The sequence below is a fragment of the Mytilus trossulus genome, chromosome 6, assembly GCF_036588685.1.
Source record: "Mytilus trossulus isolate FHL-02 chromosome 6, PNRI_Mtr1.1.1.hap1, whole genome shotgun sequence".
Taxonomy (NCBI): Eukaryota; Metazoa; Mollusca; class Bivalvia; order Mytilida; family Mytilidae; genus Mytilus; species Mytilus trossulus.
The window spans coordinates 17,455,411-17,473,449 of NC_086378.1; the positions used below are offsets into that span (position 1 = coordinate 17,455,411).

Sequence of the window (18,039 nt, forward strand, 5' to 3'; positions counted from 1 at the left end):
ATGTGATAGTCGGTTAAAGAGCTCACCAGAGCTCATGTTTTTCTATGTTATAATGTATATATATGCCGACTCTAAATAAACTTACTTACTTACTTACTTACTTACTTACTTACTTACTTACTTACTTACTTACTTACTTACTTACTTACTTACTTACTTACTTACTTACTTACTTACTTACTTACTTACTTACTTACTCACTTACTGTCTGTCAATGAAATCTTTCTTTTCTTCATGCCCAATCTATGAAAACAAATATGGCGACCTCCAGTAGCGATGGGAAAATAGAAGATTTTTTAAAACCCGAGGCAAATATAGCTTTAAATTAATAATTTTTGAAGCACCATTCAATGTGTTAGGAAGAAAATGTATTTGTCTATATACATGTGTTATTATGATTATTGAGAATTTCACTCGTTCATATTTGGCACTATTGTTGACAGTAAATGAGACAATATCTGAAAAAGTCTACTTTCCATGTCCCCCACTTCACCAGCAATTATTTTTTTATTCAACCATCTTTTTTGAAAATTTTTAGTTTCAGTATAAACTGAATTATATAATGCACCAACTCCTGCCAATCAAACACTCATTCTTGTATTTCTTCCAATAAAATATTGTAATTTAAATGTTCAACCTCCCTAAAATCATGTTGTCCCCTGTGTATTTTTGAAAACTAAATCATTCAAATAATATCTAAATTAATTCAACAGGCGTCTGATTCTCACATATATGATATATTATATAATAAACTTGCCCTTAATTTGTCTTTTTATATTATAACTAGAGCATGTAATAAAATTTTGCAAATTTAAAGACAAAAAAAATTTGTCCCCAGGGGTGATTTCCCTCCTGTTACCACTAGGTTTTTTTTTACCTGTGGAAACGTTTACAGAACCAAGAGTTATTTTCCCATTATGTATTTTAAAGAGCATCATTTTCTGAATGCATTAGTACATAGAAATAGATGGAAAGGCGGCCAGGTTTGAAAATTCAAGCCCATCCAAGGTACGAATTTATAGAAAAATACTTAATGGTGTTCTATCCTATTATAGCCTTTTCTTACACTTTCTGAGAATAATTTTATGTGTGCACAACAACATTAGGTGTGTTTTTATATCATCTTTTTAAATGTTATATGTCACAGGAAATACACTTACATTTAATGTGATAAAAAGGACAAAAACTATCGCGTAATTCCTTTCTGTTACGTTCTGTCATGTTACCTGATAAAAAGTAACAGCATAACCATCATCAGTAACAGGAAGGATGCTAAAGACAATTTCACTAAAGAAAGGAAAAGTTTATCTACTATATGCCAACCATTTCATTTAATTTATGTTATCACCACCTTATCCAATAAATTTCAAAATAATACACAGTATATTGAATAAAAAAATAGAGTTTTTCCCTTTGATAACAGCCGAGAACATTTAATTGTGCATTCTAGTATAGTAGATAGTAACAGCAAGGAATTTATTTTAGAATTTTTCATTACCTAGGCAGATTTTTCATCTTACAAATACAGTTTCAAAGGACAAATGACATTGTTTGCTGTTATCTTCCAATTGTGACCAATCTAAAATGATGTATAAACTTTGAAATAAAGCAGAAAAATCCTTTCTGTTACCAACTCTGTCCTGTTACCGTTGTCCTGTTACTCAAGATTCTTTCATGTTACCGACATATCTGACTATATTTAAGTATATTTCTAAACCTTTTGTATTGCAAATGCTAAAATCAATAATTGGCATTTGATAAACTATTGCAGGATATACTAGTAAACCACAAATAGTGTCTTAAACTTATTTCTTATTCCCATTAGAAACTTTTAAAATTGGTTCACTTTGGTAACAGGAAAGAAGTGGATTTTTTTTGTACCATTTTAAAATAGCTATTGCTTCCTTATTAAACAATTGTTTGAATTACAGACAACAGTTCCTAGATCCACAATGTGTGTTCTTCGATTCGTGCTATTATAATACCGGGTCTAAAGATATTTTTGTTTTGTTTTTTCTTATTGCCAAAAAATCGACTTTTTCAAATATTGTTTCAAATATTTATCCTTTACAAATTATAAAACGCATCCTTTCTCTGAATCTTTTGTTAAGTTATTACGCGTTTGAACCTTAAAATATATTATGAGGAAAGACAAATCTGTGCAAGTGAATACATAACTTCTATGGTATATTATTCTTTATGGACTATTTTGGGGGTTACACTAAAAACCTGAAAGTGGATAACTAAAAATATGGTTGATAACTTTTCATGTTTGATTTCATTTGGTCTCTTGTGGAGATCTGTCTCATTGGGATCACACCACATCTTCTTTCTATTTTTTTATTGACGGAAGATACTACTATGATGTGCAAAACTGATACAAGTATAAAAGAAGACAGGAGATACCAAAGAATGATCAAAACTCGTATGTCAAAACGTAGTCAAAGAGACAAAAAATAACAATGAAAACAATAATTCAAACAAATATAACAGAACAAGTTTATCAATTGTCATGTAATTATGCTTATAAAAACAAAATGATAATACAAATCTAAAAAAAGTTTAATCCTTTAATTTCATCAAGATTAATATTCCTCGTAAAAATACTTAAAAAATAGTCTTTTGTTAATTAAAAAGAAAACTTTGTGACTCAACATACTGTAAAAGTGTTAATATTCTATAATAATTGCGTATTAAAAAATGCTTAATTAAAAATACTGTAAAAGTACACAAAACTATAAAACATTAAAATGCGATATTATTCACAGTCTACTTTAATCACATATAAATTTACTTTTACTCTAATATAAAATTTGTATATTCATGAAGTTAAACACACTGTCTATGTTTATCACAAAACCAATTACTGCTACATGTAACCCCTGCACAAGTTTGATGGCTCCATTTGCTTCATGTAACTCTTCCTCTTTTAGCTTTGAACCCTATCATATTTTTAGTATAAATCGGGCTTCCCACATAAGCAAACACATTCAATCTTTCTCTGGTGTATTCCAACTTGACGAAATTCCATCCAATAATAAAAAAGTTATTGCAATTTGAATAATTTTAGTTGTATATTTTCAGGTCTTTTCATGTCCACTTTCAGGTCTTTATTGTAACCCCTATTTTAGGTCACAGATCAAAGAAACAGATGATTTTTCTAAAATTGAAAAAAATGGCAACAAGACATTTTGGCCATGGAACTAGTTTGGCCTTGGTGGTTTCGGCCTTGTTATAAAAGTAGTTTCAAGATTTAGACTTCTTAAAATTTGGGATGTCAGGATTTAGATTTCTTTAAATTTGGGACCTCAGGAATTCATGTTTTTAAGCCCGGGATTTCAGGATCAGGACCCCTCATACCCCCTCTTTATTACACTTTTAGTCTTGATGTTTATTATAAAAAAAAAATGGTGATAATAATACAAAATGTTTAACTTCAACTTTAAAGTTGCATTTATCTCATTTAAAAAACTCTCCACAAGAGACCAAATGATATAGAGTAAACATCTATCACGTCTATAGGTAACTGTACTATAATACTGTTGTCAACAAAGATCAGAAACCATGCCGCATAGTCAGCTACAATGTATAAGGAAAAACATGTTTATTGGTCCGAAACAACCAAAGGCCCAGCTAGTATATGGCCTAAGAGACAGAAGACAGAAAGTGATCATGGTCTAAACGTCTCAAAAGCGTATGAAATGACTGGTTTTGTCAATGTCCTGTTAACTTCATTTTTACATGTACATTGTATAACAGCTATGATTACCCTGACACCAAAAAATTGAAGTCACAAAAATACTGAACTACAATGTATGAGAAAAATTCAAAATGGAAAATCCTTAATCAAATGGATAAATCAAACAAACGGATATAAAAACTGTCATATTCCTCACTTGGTACAGGCATTTTCTTATAGTATTCGTATTCCTATTTGTATAATAGCAGAAAATGGGGATTGAACCTGGTTTTACAGCGCTAAACCTCTCACTTGTACGACAGTCACATCAAATTTCATTATATTGATAAAAGATGCTTGAACAAAACCAATTAGAAGGATTAAATATATGGCTCTTGATTAAATTATCATTAAAAAGAAGTAAAAAAAAAGAACTGATTTTAATCTAAATATAATACACTTAATTCTTAATACTGCATTTATATATTTTCAACAGTATGAACAGTGTATGGTATGTACTGGTTTCCTTGGCAGTAATTTTGGACAACCTGTGTGTAGCAGTTGTCATTTATTTCTCTTCTGTAATGACATTAACCTAGAGGAGGGAGAGCAGGAAGTTTACAATGAGGTACGTCAACTGAACTTTAAATTGTCAAGAGGGTATGAAGCCCTTAAATTTCAGGCTTCAGAATCATTTTTCAGCTACAGTTAGAGTCAAAATTTATAATTTTTTGGTTAAAATTTTTCTCTGATTCAACATAATATCCTTATCGTGATTTGTTAGAGGTCTCGTTGATTTTGGTCAATTTTTAAAACTGTTTGATCTCTTTTATCATTTTAAAGAAAGTGTACATTTTATCGTCATGCACCAAAAATTTCTGTTAACATCACATTGCAAGATTTTTTTTACTGTTCTTCATGAAGTTACCCTAAACATAACTCTCAGTTATGGGTATCATTGTAAGTGGTTATTTTTTAAATAACTGATTTCAGTTAATTTCAGCTGTATGAATCTATGATCCTGGCATTAGAGAATGCATGTAACTTATCATTATTTTTGTTTTATATTTGACAATTTTTTCAGAAAATAATTATCATTTACTAATTTAATGGTTGAATGGCAGGAAGACAAGCTTAGTACAGGACTGCACAATTGAAATATGAATAAAATAATGATGAAAAGAAAATAAGCAACAACACAGGAAACTGTTTTATATGACAGTCAAAAAGAATTTAGAGAAAGGAAATCATTTTTTGTTTTAAAAAACTATATTTTTAAGAAATGTCATGTTTTTACAGAAGGATGATTCTGATGCAGATTCAGGAAATGAGGAACCAGTTGAATCTTTTGATTTCTACACTAAAGAAGAGGAGTATAGGGCAAGGAAAATCAAATCACTCAATCATAAAACAGATAAATTAGCAGAGAGAATAACATCACTTACTACACCTAGGGAACCAGGCAGTGTTCCAGAAGGACTGGTTGATTCCATGCCACCAGAAGGTATATACATGTGCAAATTTTGTTAATTCACATATGAGTTTAAAGGTATTGAAGACTGGCTGATCGTAAACTCTTACCTGTTCTTAGGAGCCACTAGTAACTCATAATACAGCAGATCACAAAAAGTTACCTAATGAATAATATGACTCATGGACATGTTTTATATCAATTTATAGTAAACTTGAATTTAATATTCCATTTTGTATACCAGTAATATACCTCTACGAAATTATCAATATACATTTTTTGTTCAAAATACTTTTGTCCATATTCTAAATGAATAAGAGACTTAAAAAAATACACACAAAATTCATGTAGGCTAAATAGCTAGGAAAGCAATAAATAGTTGATACAAGTATTCAGAACTGAGTGAGTTTGACATCATATCAGTTCTAAATTTTACAAATTCCATTGTGTTTAAAATTTGTGATTTTCAAATTATGAAATGCATTTGCCATGTGTCATGTGTGTATTATGTTTAAAGCTATTCATTTGTGATATTTGTCAACACCTTTAGAAATATGTAATTGTATATTTGTTCTTCACCTTTAATTCTTTTGTCATAATACATTTGTTGTATTAGTTTATTACAAAAAACCAACTTTTTTGCATTGCAGTACTTTTAGTTGTATTCAAATACCTAGATGACATATCTTTATGGACAGCCGGACAAGTGTGTTCTCGATGGCGGCAAATCTTAGAAGGAGAGACAACTGAATTACAATGGAGAGAATTCTGTAAATTACGATGGCCATTATTTTATCCACAATATAGAGTGAAAGACTGGAAAACAATTTATACTAAACTGTAAGTGTAACTCATACATAAAAGTATCTAATTAAGCCATTGGTGACATGATGGTAAAGGTAGTTAATCTACGGCAATCACTAGCCTGTCAACTCTTGAGTTTTGAACCAGCTCAATGGCAGGTATGTTGACCTTGATCTGAATTTACCAACGATGTAAAATTTCCAGCTTGAGGTAGATGGTTCTCTCTACGACTTCTTCTATCAACAAAAACTGGTTGCCATATGCTATAGCTGAGAGAGCTGATAGTGGCATTACACACCCTAAAATCAAATTCTGTTTTGAACTAGACATGAAATTAATTTAAACTAAAAAAAATCAGTGAACTAAATTTTGAACAAATCCTTGACATGCTTGAGGAGAAAATGAATTTAATTCAACATAAAACACGAATAATCAATTTTCTGCATAAAAGAATCCATGAAATTGAAAAAAAATCAGTAAATTTTATTTGAAACTCATGCTTCAGAAGAGATTAAAAAGAATTACTCATTTTAAATCCATTTTTTTCTTCAGAAATTATACATTTAACAGGTACATGTATATTTTGAAAAACAAAATTTATTCAAAAGCTTCATAGAATTCGAATTAGCTAAATTTGAATAGTTAGGCAGGATGAAAATGACAGCATCAGAGTTTCTAGTTTGAATGAAATATATTTGTATTTTAAATTTTAAGTTTTTGTGTATAATTAAATGCATCAGGATTTTCAGGAACGAAACAGATGTATAACATATCTTAAAATTTTTAACTCAGACATTTTGTGTATAATTAGATTAAAAAAAAAATTGCTGTAGAAGTTGTACTTCTCTAAGTTTGTAAAAATATGATAAAAATTTGAAATTAAGAATTTTGAATGCTGAAATAAAATTATGTTATTAAAACGTCTCGGTGCATATAAATTTTACGTATTTTCTAATTTACAGATTAGAAAGTTCACCATGTAGATATTGTTTAGAAAGCATGATGTTACAGGTTTGTACTAAATATCTGGCTATTGTAAATGTGATTGGGATCATACACATCTTGATTATATTAAAGATTTGACATGCATGATGTGCTTGTCAATAAGACTGCTCTGCACAAAAATTCTCATTAAAAGAGACTGAACCTCTAAAAACATTATATCATGATGAAAATGTGATATGAGATAAATGCTTACTTTAAATGAAATGCAAACAAATTTGGAAGTGCAGAAAAAGGATTCACTAATACATTTTCTGAGAGTCACTACAAAGTCAACAAAGATATAAAAAAGAAAACCACATATTACACAGCAATAATTTATCATTATTTTCATGAATTATACCATTAGAAAGGATTGAATCTCCCAGCATAACCTCATAGAATATTGTGTCAATTATGTATGAATTAGAGCATTCACTATTGTTGACATTCTAGCATTAAAACATGATAAATTTATATTTTGACATCACCATTTTTTTAATAGTATTAAACAGGCAGGAGTGGTACTTAAACAAGTGATTTAAAAATCACTTCAGATTTTGACACTATGCTGGTGTTAGATTAAACACTAGATTGAACACCACTTTATTTTGGAGCACCTGAGATCACCCCCAGTTTTTGGTGGGGTTTGTGTTCCGTATCTTAAGTTTTTTATGTTGTGTCTTCTGTACTGTAATTTTTCTGTTTGTCATTTTGTGTTAGCCATGGCGTTGTTTATTTTCGATCTCTGAATTTGACTGTCCCTCTGGTATCTTTCACCCCTCTTTTAGACATCTGCAACATGGGTTAATGAACCATTGTTTACTACATGTTATTTTAAACAAGACAAACAGAGTGTTGTTCATAATAATAATTTGTAATTATATGCCTTTATTCCCATGTTGGAAATGAATCAGACTATTTATTGTATGTTTTATATGTTTGTGTTTGCAGAGTACACCACCAATAGAGGAGAATTCTTGGAGACACAGAAGATTAAGAAGTGAACTAAAAACATTAAAATCTGACCCACCTGAAGGTATAAAAGCCACACCATTGGATAGACATTGCTGTCACTGGCAAGCCTCAATAACTGGTCCACAGGGTAGTCCATATGAAGGAGGACTTTTTCTTTTGTATTTGCAGATACCACAGAGGTAGGATTTATTTTATTGCAATATTACATGTAACATTACCCATATTTTTGATTGAATGACATTGGATATCAATTTCATATTTGATGGTTAGAGTCATTTGTAACAGTGTTAAGCATGCAACATCTCTGACATATTTCAAAGCATTTTATTATTTAACATTTTACAAGTACAAAAATTGAACAGAACTAATCGTAATGTATTGCAAGCTGTGTCATTATCTATGGCAGATTTTAATTAATGCTATGAGAAAAAATAGGGTATTGAACAAAACTTGTTTTTGTTGTACTATTATTCATTTTCATATAATTTATATGAAATTCAAAATCAATAAAAGATTAATCAATGTTTTTTTTTAATGTTCAAAACTTTCAAAGTTAAAGAATTGCAACAACATGAAACATGTATAAACTAAAAACCAACTAATTTTGGTGGATACTTTCATAATTATCTTAGCTTAAATTTTACCAAAACTATTTGTATTGTTTTTCAGTTACCCAATGAGGCCACCAAAAGTGAGATTCATTACACGTATATTTCATCCTAACATTAGTCGTCATGGAGATGTAGGTCTGGACTCTATCCATCATAATTGGAGTTTAGCATTAACAATATCCAAAGTGTTGATAAGTATACAATCATTGCTAACGGACCCATATTGTTATGTGTGTATGGAACCTACTATTGGTAAATTGTTTATGAAAGATAGAAAAGAATTTAATAGAATAGCCAGATTATGGACATGGAAATTCGCTATGCATGACTTTTTAATGCCAATGAATATTGATCTGAATGGGGTATAGTAATGGGAAGTAGATGTGCTCCAAAAAAGAGGATTTCTTTTCTGTGATATTTTTTTACATTATAGCATAATACAGTTCATTACAACTAAAAATTGTGTGAAAAATGTTCATTACTATGTTACCTTGCTTACATGTTATATTAAATGCTTACACATAAAAATAGTGCATGAACAAGTTATTTAGACATCTTTAGTTATATTTGTCATGATAAATTGACTATTGAATACTGCTAATAATGAATATCAAGAAAAGTTTTCAATGAGGCAAAAAATGTCACAAATTATAGTTGATTTATCATGACCTCATCTTAATTATTACTTATTCATATCACATTAACATATTCTGCATGTTCTGGTCCAGAAATGCATTTAATTTGTCACTTAAGCAGTACCGTTATCACGACCTCACTTTAGTACTTTTTAATTGGCTTGTTTTATGCTTGTAAAAGTATAAAGCAGTGATGCCATTTTGTTATAATTAAAAGAGAAGTTAAACTATGTGTGGGTATATACTTAGTATTAGTAGCATCCATGTTAAAATGTGTGTATTGAGAATCCCTATATACATCAACATCATGCATGTTTTGGCTTTTATAATAAATACTGTATTGTGTGATAGATTTTGTATGCAATGTATGTGAAGAACAATAGACCGCTTTCGAGTTCATCCGTCACCGGCAAAAACTCGTCAATTATGCACGCCTTTATGACGTCATTTACCAGATAGAGGGGCTTGCCTGTATCCCTGCACTATTTACGTTCATCAAGCGTCTTGGTGATTGTCTTTGTGCAGGATAAACTAGAAATAATGGTTGCTCTGTAGGTACTTACTGACAATTCCCTAATGACAGCAGTGTTGATTGTCAATTTTGAGAATTCAATTTGCCGAATAATTCGTTCAATATAGAATTATAGTTTTCCAACCACTCGCTTAACATTGGAAGGAAGTGACGACGCCCCTAAACCCACAAATGACGGTGATAAAGGCGCGTATAATTGACGAGTTTTTTTCGGTGACGGATGAACTCGAAAGTGGTCTATTGAAACAAGTAAGATATGGCTTTAACTTTATTTAGGTAATGTAATCATTGTATATTGCTATAAATTAAACGTTATGAAATATGTGCAATAGTTTTACACTGTATATTTTATTCCCTAAGTTACCATGAATATTTGAATAAAGAATAAAACATTCTGACCTTATTTTTATCATAGCCAAAAGAGAAAAAAATAATGTTATGAGTTGTGATTGTAGATTTTGCATGGATCCCATGACAATAGAATCCATATCACTCTTTATGAATGAACTAACACAGATAAAATTTCTCAAGACCATGTGCAAATGATTTATTACTCCTTTGACATATCTCTGCTACAAATAATCTCAATGAATGTGTTTATGATAAAATATTGTATTGATATTGTGAATGGCAAAGCACGAAACAAAATTGAATATATCTTATGATCACTTTTATTGTTTTATGTTAAAAGTGATATATCAAAAGTATCGAATTGTGAGGAAAATTCAAAACATAAAGTTCCTGATCAAATGGCAAAATAAAAAGCTCAAACGCATAACATAAATGGATAATAACTGTCATTCATGATTAGATAACAATTTTCTTTAATTCAATATCAATACAGAATTAAGGCTCTTAATTGAACATAACATGTTTAAACTCAGATAAAAGTACTCTTTGAAGTGTGTCATATATAACTTTTTGGTCATCATTAATCAGACCATTGACCTGTTTTCTTTTTGAATTGTTTAACAAGAGGGGCGAAAGATGCCTGAGGGACAGTCAAACTCATAGATCAAAAATAAACTGACAACGTCATGGCTTAAATAGAAAAAAACAAACAGACCAAATAATAGTACACAAGACAGAACATAGAAAACTGAAGACAAAGCAACCAAAATCTCACCAAAAACTCATGATGATCTCATGTGCTACTGAAGGGTAAGCAATTCTGTTCCACATCTGTTTCTCATGTGTTTCTCATGTTATTACAAACCTGGTAAATATTCTTTTTTTGTGAAAATGGAAGGGAATTGTAGTTGTGACATAAGGAACATATATCCGATATCATCTGTGAAATTATTATTCCATAACGATCAACCAACATGTAATGGCACCCTTTATAATTTACGAATGGATGATTTCAACCATTTTGAATCCTTAGCAAAGTGATTTAATATGTGGTCTTCAGAATTCATCTACATCTGTTGAACACATTTTGAATTTATAAGAATAAGGTAACAGTAATAAACTGAAAGAAAGATGGTGAATGCAGTCCTGAGCTACCTCGTTGTTTGTCTGGAACATTTCTCAAAATTTCAATAAAGAAGCAAAATAAAAGAAAGTACTATAACCCATGGAGAATACAGTGAGAAGTGAACTGACATTTGGAGGTCAATTGTCAGTCGTTTTTGATAGGTTTTTAAAAATGCTCTTAGTTGGAGGATTCCAAAATCATCTTTTTGACATCTAACATGGCACCAAAAACGGGCCTATATATATATCCGTGAAGTTAAGGTATTTTCGAAATTTAAATAGATTCTAAAACAACTGATATGTCTTCTTATAACTTTTTTCCTGCTTCCGGAGTATGATATAGTGCTGTAGATGTAAAGGGCGTGGTTCGAGGTGAGGAATTGACAATCATTTCCTGGAATAGAGCTAATAAGGCTGATGAAAGGATTCTGAGGTGGTAAAATCAGAAAAATTATCCAGACTTGGAATACACAAAAGGACTGGATTTCATTTAAGCGGTTTCAGTGCCCAAAGATTTCCTTATTTTGCTCAACAAAGGTATATTGTTTTGGTTTCACAGAGCTAAATGCATGACGCACTAGTGAAATCAGAAAGTCATATCATGAGGTCTAAAATGTATTTTCTTTGAATCCGATGTTTACACAAACTAAACCAAAGGAGTGTGATGTTCATACGAAACATGAAGATCATATTTTCAGACTTTTTAGTATGAACAGACTGTCCAAGGTAGATTTGTCAGTATTTGCAACCAAGTGAATCATGAGTCAAAACTGTTTCGAAAGCCAGTTATGCTTAACCTGGACGGAAGATCGAAAGGAAAATCGACCCAGTTGTAAAACATTTCATCGAAGATACAAATTTTGAAATTGTGTACGCAAGATGCGCGTTTCGCCTACAAAAAACCTCATCAGTGATACAAGGATAAAAAAGTTTAAAAGCCGAACTTATGTGGAAGACCATTGCTGACAGATAATATATAAAGTACATATGTCATATATAAGATAAAGAGTCTTGACTATGATATCTCCATTCTTCTCATTCTCGTTAATCATATTCACTGTTTAATCTTAGAAAGCTCATTTAGTGGACCTTCATATTTTTCACCTATTAAACAGAAAGAAAATTTCTACATATAATATACCAATGATTGCTAATAATGTAAATGGTTAGGTCACAAATGTTATAATAATCCTTTGATGGGGTTAGTTTTAACGAAATTAATGCGCTATACTGTGTTTTTACCATATTATATTTTGCGTGCGTGTCCTATAAAGATTTCTTGATAGAGTGTTGCTGCTCACAATGATACTATTAAACTAAGCGTTCTAAGTGGTCAAGTTGAAATCATCCTTTCAAGAATTTTATGGAATTTTCAATGCTATAGCTTGACATACCAGTATGTTATAGACACTTGTCTATTCTATAAATTGTCGAGAAAGTGCTAACCTCTACAGGTTTATTTGCACCTTTAAGCTCCTGACGTATTTTTACACCCCTAAATTTCGAATGTTTAAATTGAGCGTCTTTATGAAGGTATTTCAAGAAAATCATTCGGACATTTGAGATGCATTTCGTTTATACTTATAATATTTTTGTTTTATCTTCAATGAACATTTCAGTTTTGTACTTCATTCCTATCCATTCCAATTAAATATATGACTTACCGATAAAATTTGCAATTAAATCCAATCTATCCGATCCAAATAGCATTTCTTTTTTACCGTTATTATGAATGACAATAGTTGGAGTTCCAAAAGCCTAAATAAACATTGTATTACATTTTAAACCCTATTAACATGATATGTAAGTATGGGTATACAGAGGTTTCTTTGTCATCCCAATGCAATAAAAGATTAAAAATTGTTTTATTCGTGTAATATGGGTGGAGCCATACGAAATTCTTTCCATTTAAAAAAGCGTGATTTTCACACATTGTCTAGTACTGGGTCGATAATGTTAGTGAACTGCTACCCCCATGTTTTACTAGTACCTAGCTCTGAGTTTTTGTCAACAGAAAATGTTGCGCGTTCAATTACATATACACCTTGAAAGAAATCAAAAACAAACGCTTCGGATTTATAAAGTGTTATATATATATATATTCATTGTCGAGCCTGCTACTTCTGTAGTAAAAGCGATCCTACATTCGGCGTCGTCGGCGTCGTCCACAAACATTCATTATGTAGTTAAAAGTTTTTGTAATTTTAATAATTTTTTTAAAAGTATCCTGGATTTTACCAAACTTGGACAGAAGCTTGTTTATGATCATAAGATAGTATTCAGAAGAACCATTTGTAAAAAAATATCCTTTTTATCCCTATTTTACTATTTGTCCGCCAGTTAACATTATATTCACTCTTTGGTTTAACATGTTTAAGTTTTCTAAATTTTGATTACTTTCTTAACTATCCTGGATTTGTACCAAACTTGGACAGAAGCTTGTTTATGATTTGAAGCTAATATTGAGAAGGATATAGAAACAAAAATTTCTTGTTTATTTTTGTATAATTTATAAATTAACTTATTTTCTTCATACAGTTAACATAACATACAGTTTGCAGTTTAAGTTTTAAAATTATTAATTAGATTTAAAAAGAAGGCGAGACACTGGTTTTCGCGGAACATTTACACATTTTTAATTATTAAAGGCATTTCGTCTTAAATTGCATATCTTTAAGTAGGGGATAGACTTTCTTTTTTTCGCTGAAAATGCATTGCATCCAATGATGGTGCGGAAACAGTCGCCAAGATTTATCTTGAATCAAACAACATGATCTATATGAGACGCACTGTTTTGCAGAACGTAGCATATTGCATAGGTTAACATGAATAAATTTGATATCACATAAGCAACACGACGGGTGCCACATGTGGAGCAGGATCTGCTTACCCTTCCGGAGCACCCATAGTTTTTGGTGGGGTTCGTGTTGTTTATTCTTTGGTTTTCTATGTTGTGTCATGTGTACTATTGTTTGTCTGTTTGTCTTTTTTCATTTTTAGCCATGGTGTCGTCAGTTTGTTTTAGATTTATGAGTTTGACTGTCCCTTTGGTATCTTTCGTCCCTTTTCTTTAATAAGTAATGTATCCAGCGTCACTAATGCGTATTTTGTAGACGAAACGCGCGTCTGGTGCAAATATAAATGTTTAATCTTGGTATCTCTGAGAGTTTATTTAGTAAGAAAATAGCGTTTCATCTGTCACAAACGAGGCATTACTGAGTTGTTTGGGCGTTGAAATCCATTTATAGACATCGATTTCTTACCCCGAGTGATAGTGCTTCGTCTGTGTCAGCTTTTAAACGATCAGAAACGTCAGGTTCCTTAGCTCTGTTCAAGCATTTTACAATCATTTCTTTTTTTATTCCAGCCTTTGATGCAGCCTTTAAAATATGAAATCAACATACAATGAGACATCAAAGGTTCGGAAAGAATAAAGAACATTTTAACATACCGATCATGCTTATAAAATATAAACATACTTGCGATTTTCAAAAAGCGGTATGTCGTTTATACAACTAATGGTGATGACAAAAACTAGTTTTAATATCTTGGACTTAATCCGCAACATTTTATGTGCCCGTTCTCATGCAGGAACCGTTTCACCGTGTCAAATCCGTATTTTTTTGTTATTTGGAGATTTGGAGCCATAATGGCAGATCTCTGGTTATTCCGAACATTTATGGACTTGGGACCATAAAGAGCTTGAATTAATTTATAGTTAGTTGTCTCAAATTAAAACGCTGAAATCTTAACGTTGGTCGTGTGGTTATTTTGGTTGTTTGTATCATAAGGTTGCTATCTAAGTAATATAAATACCATATCCCCTTAACAACAAATGAACAATCTTAAAATTCAAATGTGCTATTCGTCAGAATTGCTTATTCTTATTTAAAAAAGATAAATGCGCATGATGCATGTACCAAGACTACACTTTTTGTTTTCTATCTAAAATTGTTTTATTCTGACAAAAAAAACCAAATAAAACCCCCAAAAAACCCAGAGATTGTATTCCTGATGTAAAATGCCGTTCAAATATGGATGATGTTTAATGCATTCATATCACTAAACACACTCTGTAAATATAACAGAAGTTGAGATTGAACGCTATTTGACATTAAATTACAATATATATATATATGAAGGCCTTTTCTTTTATTATGTTTTATAGTTTGATATAAAAAAATCATACCTCTGATATATCGTCATCCGTAGTAATACCTTCATCCTAAAAACAAAACGTTCTTTACTTTCATATTTTTGAAATACATTTGGCGTAAGAAACAATGAATTATTTCAGTATTAGTTACTAGTATTTCTTTTTTTGGGGGGAATTGTTCAGTGTTTACTTTCGAATAAATATAGCTGAAGAAATGCAAAGTAATGTTATGTTCGGATAACTTCATACTGTTAAAGCTGTCAAAACAAAACACAGTTCACGTTTTCATTATGTTTTCTATACAACATATACTTAGAGACCAGTTAAATGAAATTTTAAAGAATTCGGACACATTATCACTGTCTATAAAACGTTGAAGAATTACGAAAATATGCAAAAGAAATTAAAATTTACACACCAAGAGATAATTATTATATCTATACTTAGTTGGTAATGTTAATGCAAAAAATGTTGACAGTGCGATTGCTCGATTGTTATTAGGCGCGCATGTTATACGTCACTCATGAGTTTTATCTAGACGAAACGCGCGTCTGGCATACTTAATTGTAATCCATGTGCCTTTGATAACTTTTGTAAATTTTTGTATAAAAAAAAATCATATCTGAATCATACCCTTAAATAAGTTATGACCACAAACGAGTTGACTTAATCTGTATTATGAATATTATGGGTGTCGTATGCGGCCCATGATACGGCTTCTCTTCAAAAATTTCTCCTTGCTATCGAACTTGTCTTGATAAAGCCTATTTTGGATGTGGACATATATGTCTTTCATTGTTTGTCCGTAAATATCCTCAATCATATCTTTTAAGTGCACTGTCCTCTCGAAATTAATTCCTCTTTGACAACAACTGTTTCTAAATCCTTTACTAGTATTTCAATTCATCTTAACACCCCCAAAACTTACTCTGCCCCACACTCGCAACCACAGCTGTCTAGAAAGTTCTTCTGTATATTCGGAGTTTTCCATATCAACTGCTGTTATAAATAACATAGCGGGTCTTGATCCTTTCACATACATAACTTCTTTCAAATCCTGATCAAAACAAAGTAGTAAAACGTCATGCCATATACTGATTTGAATGCATTACAATTTTTTTTTATATTAAAAAATATATATGATTTAAGTAAAGCAAAAGAAATCTACTATACTGGAATCATCCAATATGCACTAATTGTTATATTTATAACTAGTTTTTCACTTGTAAAAGCAACTCTGCAGTTGCGTTAGTATAGCCAAATTTTTAGTTTACTGTGGAATGTTTTGTTTGTTTCTCAGTCGTTTATGCCTTATGTAATGTCTTTTTCGTATTGATGATGTTTGATTTCTCCCTTGGTATCATAGAAACTTACAGCAGGGATTTTGAAGGGTACTTGATGGTACTGTCCTAGTCTTGCTAGATCATGTAGTATATACTGCATTTTTATTGGAACATTGCCTGGAAGCTGATTTCCTGCAAATGTCAAATTAAGATCAATTAGTTTTATTCCAGATTCTTTAACTAAATCGTTACAAAAAAGTGTGGATAATTGGAAGGGAGTTCTTCATCTTTCTATTCATTTCTCTGTTTTCTATTTTGGGCCCATTTTTCTTTTTTTCCATTTTTTTTTTTCACTTTATCCTTCACTATTTGGCCGATTTTGTTTGTCCTGACCAGACCTTCTCTGGATATAAAAACAGATACTTAAAACTTTAAAATTCCATCAAAACGAAGGCATGAACAGAAATGTGATATGTGGTATAAAAGGAGAACAAACAATCATCTGTTACGGACTTTTCATTGTCCAAACGACATAAGCTCGTTGGCATGAATATAAAATGAAGGAAACAGCAAAAAACCTTTTTCGTTCAAAGTTAATTAAGTAATATGGAATAATTTGTTTGTTTTGATTTTCCAATCAAAGCATATTTTTTGTTTATGTACACTTATTTTTTATGATTTATGATTATTCTTAAATATTTTAATACAAGATACAATTTAATCAAGTTTCATAATTCTTCAGCTGTGGTTGTAAGTTGTATTGGTAAGCCATCCCTCTACCAAATATCTCTTACAAAAGGGATTTTTGAAAATATTTGGTATTGTGTGTTTTACTTGCTTGGTTTTAAAACTATTTTGATCTGAGCGTCACTGATGAGTCTTATGTTGACGAAACGCGCGTCTGGCGTATTAAATTATAATCCTGGTACCTTTGATAACTATTTACACCACTGGGTCGATGCCACTGCTGGTTGATGTTTAGTCCCCGAGGGATTACCAGCCCAGTAGTCAGCACTTCGGTGTTGACATGAATTTCAATTATATGGTAATTTAAATAAATTTCCTGTTGACAAAACCTTTTTCGAAAAACTTAGGATTTTCTTATCCAAGGAATAGATTACCGTAGCCGTATGTGGCACAACATTTTGGAATTTCAGGTCCTCAATGCTCTTAAACTTTGTTCTCGTTTGGCTTTAAAACTATATTGTTTCGAGCGTCACTGGTGAGTCTTATGTCGTCTAGCGTATTAAATTATAACCCTGGTACATTTGAAAACTATTTTTGTTACAATATATGACTTATGTAACCCACCTGCTCCTTTTAGAACGTCTTCCTGTGAAAGCGGGTTTAATCTTAGATCCATATTCCTCCATTTGGACTTGTAACGTGTCAGAATCTACAAAAGAGAAAACAATGTTTTCTAAAAATAACTG

The 18,039-nt window shown here is 31.1% G+C and overlaps 2 protein-coding genes across 2 annotated transcripts; one reads left to right on the forward strand and one right to left on the reverse strand.

Annotated features, from left to right (window-relative positions):
• The first annotated feature begins 251 nt into the window (after nt 1–251).
• LOC134720878 (uncharacterized) lies at nt 252–10,086 on the forward strand. The gene is made up of 7 exons (XM_063583427.1): nt 252–308; nt 4,176–4,307; nt 4,979–5,183; nt 5,801–5,990; nt 6,917–6,965; nt 7,890–8,092; nt 8,583–10,086. Exons 1-7 carry the CDS (start codon nt 258–260, stop codon nt 8,890–8,892), a joined length of 1,140 nt encoding a protein of 379 aa, XP_063439497.1. The 5' UTR covers nt 252–257; the 3' UTR covers nt 8,893–10,086.
• A 2,135-nt stretch (nt 10,087–12,221) lies between these two features.
• Nucleotides 12,222–18,009, reverse strand: LOC134722371 (glutathione S-transferase kappa 1-like). The gene is made up of 7 exons (XM_063585988.1): nt 17,918–18,009; nt 16,698–16,798; nt 16,252–16,380; nt 15,357–15,392; nt 14,431–14,547; nt 12,832–12,925; nt 12,222–12,271 (listed from the first exon to the last, which is right to left on the reverse strand). Exons 1-7 carry the CDS (start codon nt 17,967–17,969, stop codon nt 12,222–12,224), a joined length of 579 nt encoding a protein of 192 aa, XP_063442058.1. The 5' UTR covers nt 17,970–18,009.
• Between the last annotated feature and the right edge of the window lie 30 nt (nt 18,010–18,039).

Coding starts and splice junctions, on each gene's coding strand:
- LOC134720878 (XM_063583427.1), top strand. CDS start 258: ATGGCGACCTCCAGTAGCGATGGGAAAATAGAAGATTTTTTAAAACCC. Junction 5,184..5,800: donor TGATTCCATGCCACCAGAAG/GTATATACATGT, acceptor TTTGCATTGCAG/TACTTTTAGTTGTATTCAAA. Junction 5,991..6,916: donor AAAACAATTTATACTAAACT/GTAAGTGTAACT, acceptor TCTAATTTACAG/ATTAGAAAGTTCACCATGTA.
- LOC134722371 (XM_063585988.1), bottom strand. CDS start 17,969: ATGGATCTAAGATTAAACCCGCTTTCACAGGAAGACGTTCTAAAAGGA. Junction 15,393..16,251: donor GGTTGCGAGTGTGGGGCAGA/GTAAGTTTTGGG, acceptor TTTTGTTTTTAG/GATGAAGGTATTACTACGGA. Junction 12,926..14,430: donor ACGAAGCACTATCACTCGGG/GTAAGAAATCGA, acceptor ATGTTTATTTAG/GCTTTTGGAACTCCAACTAT.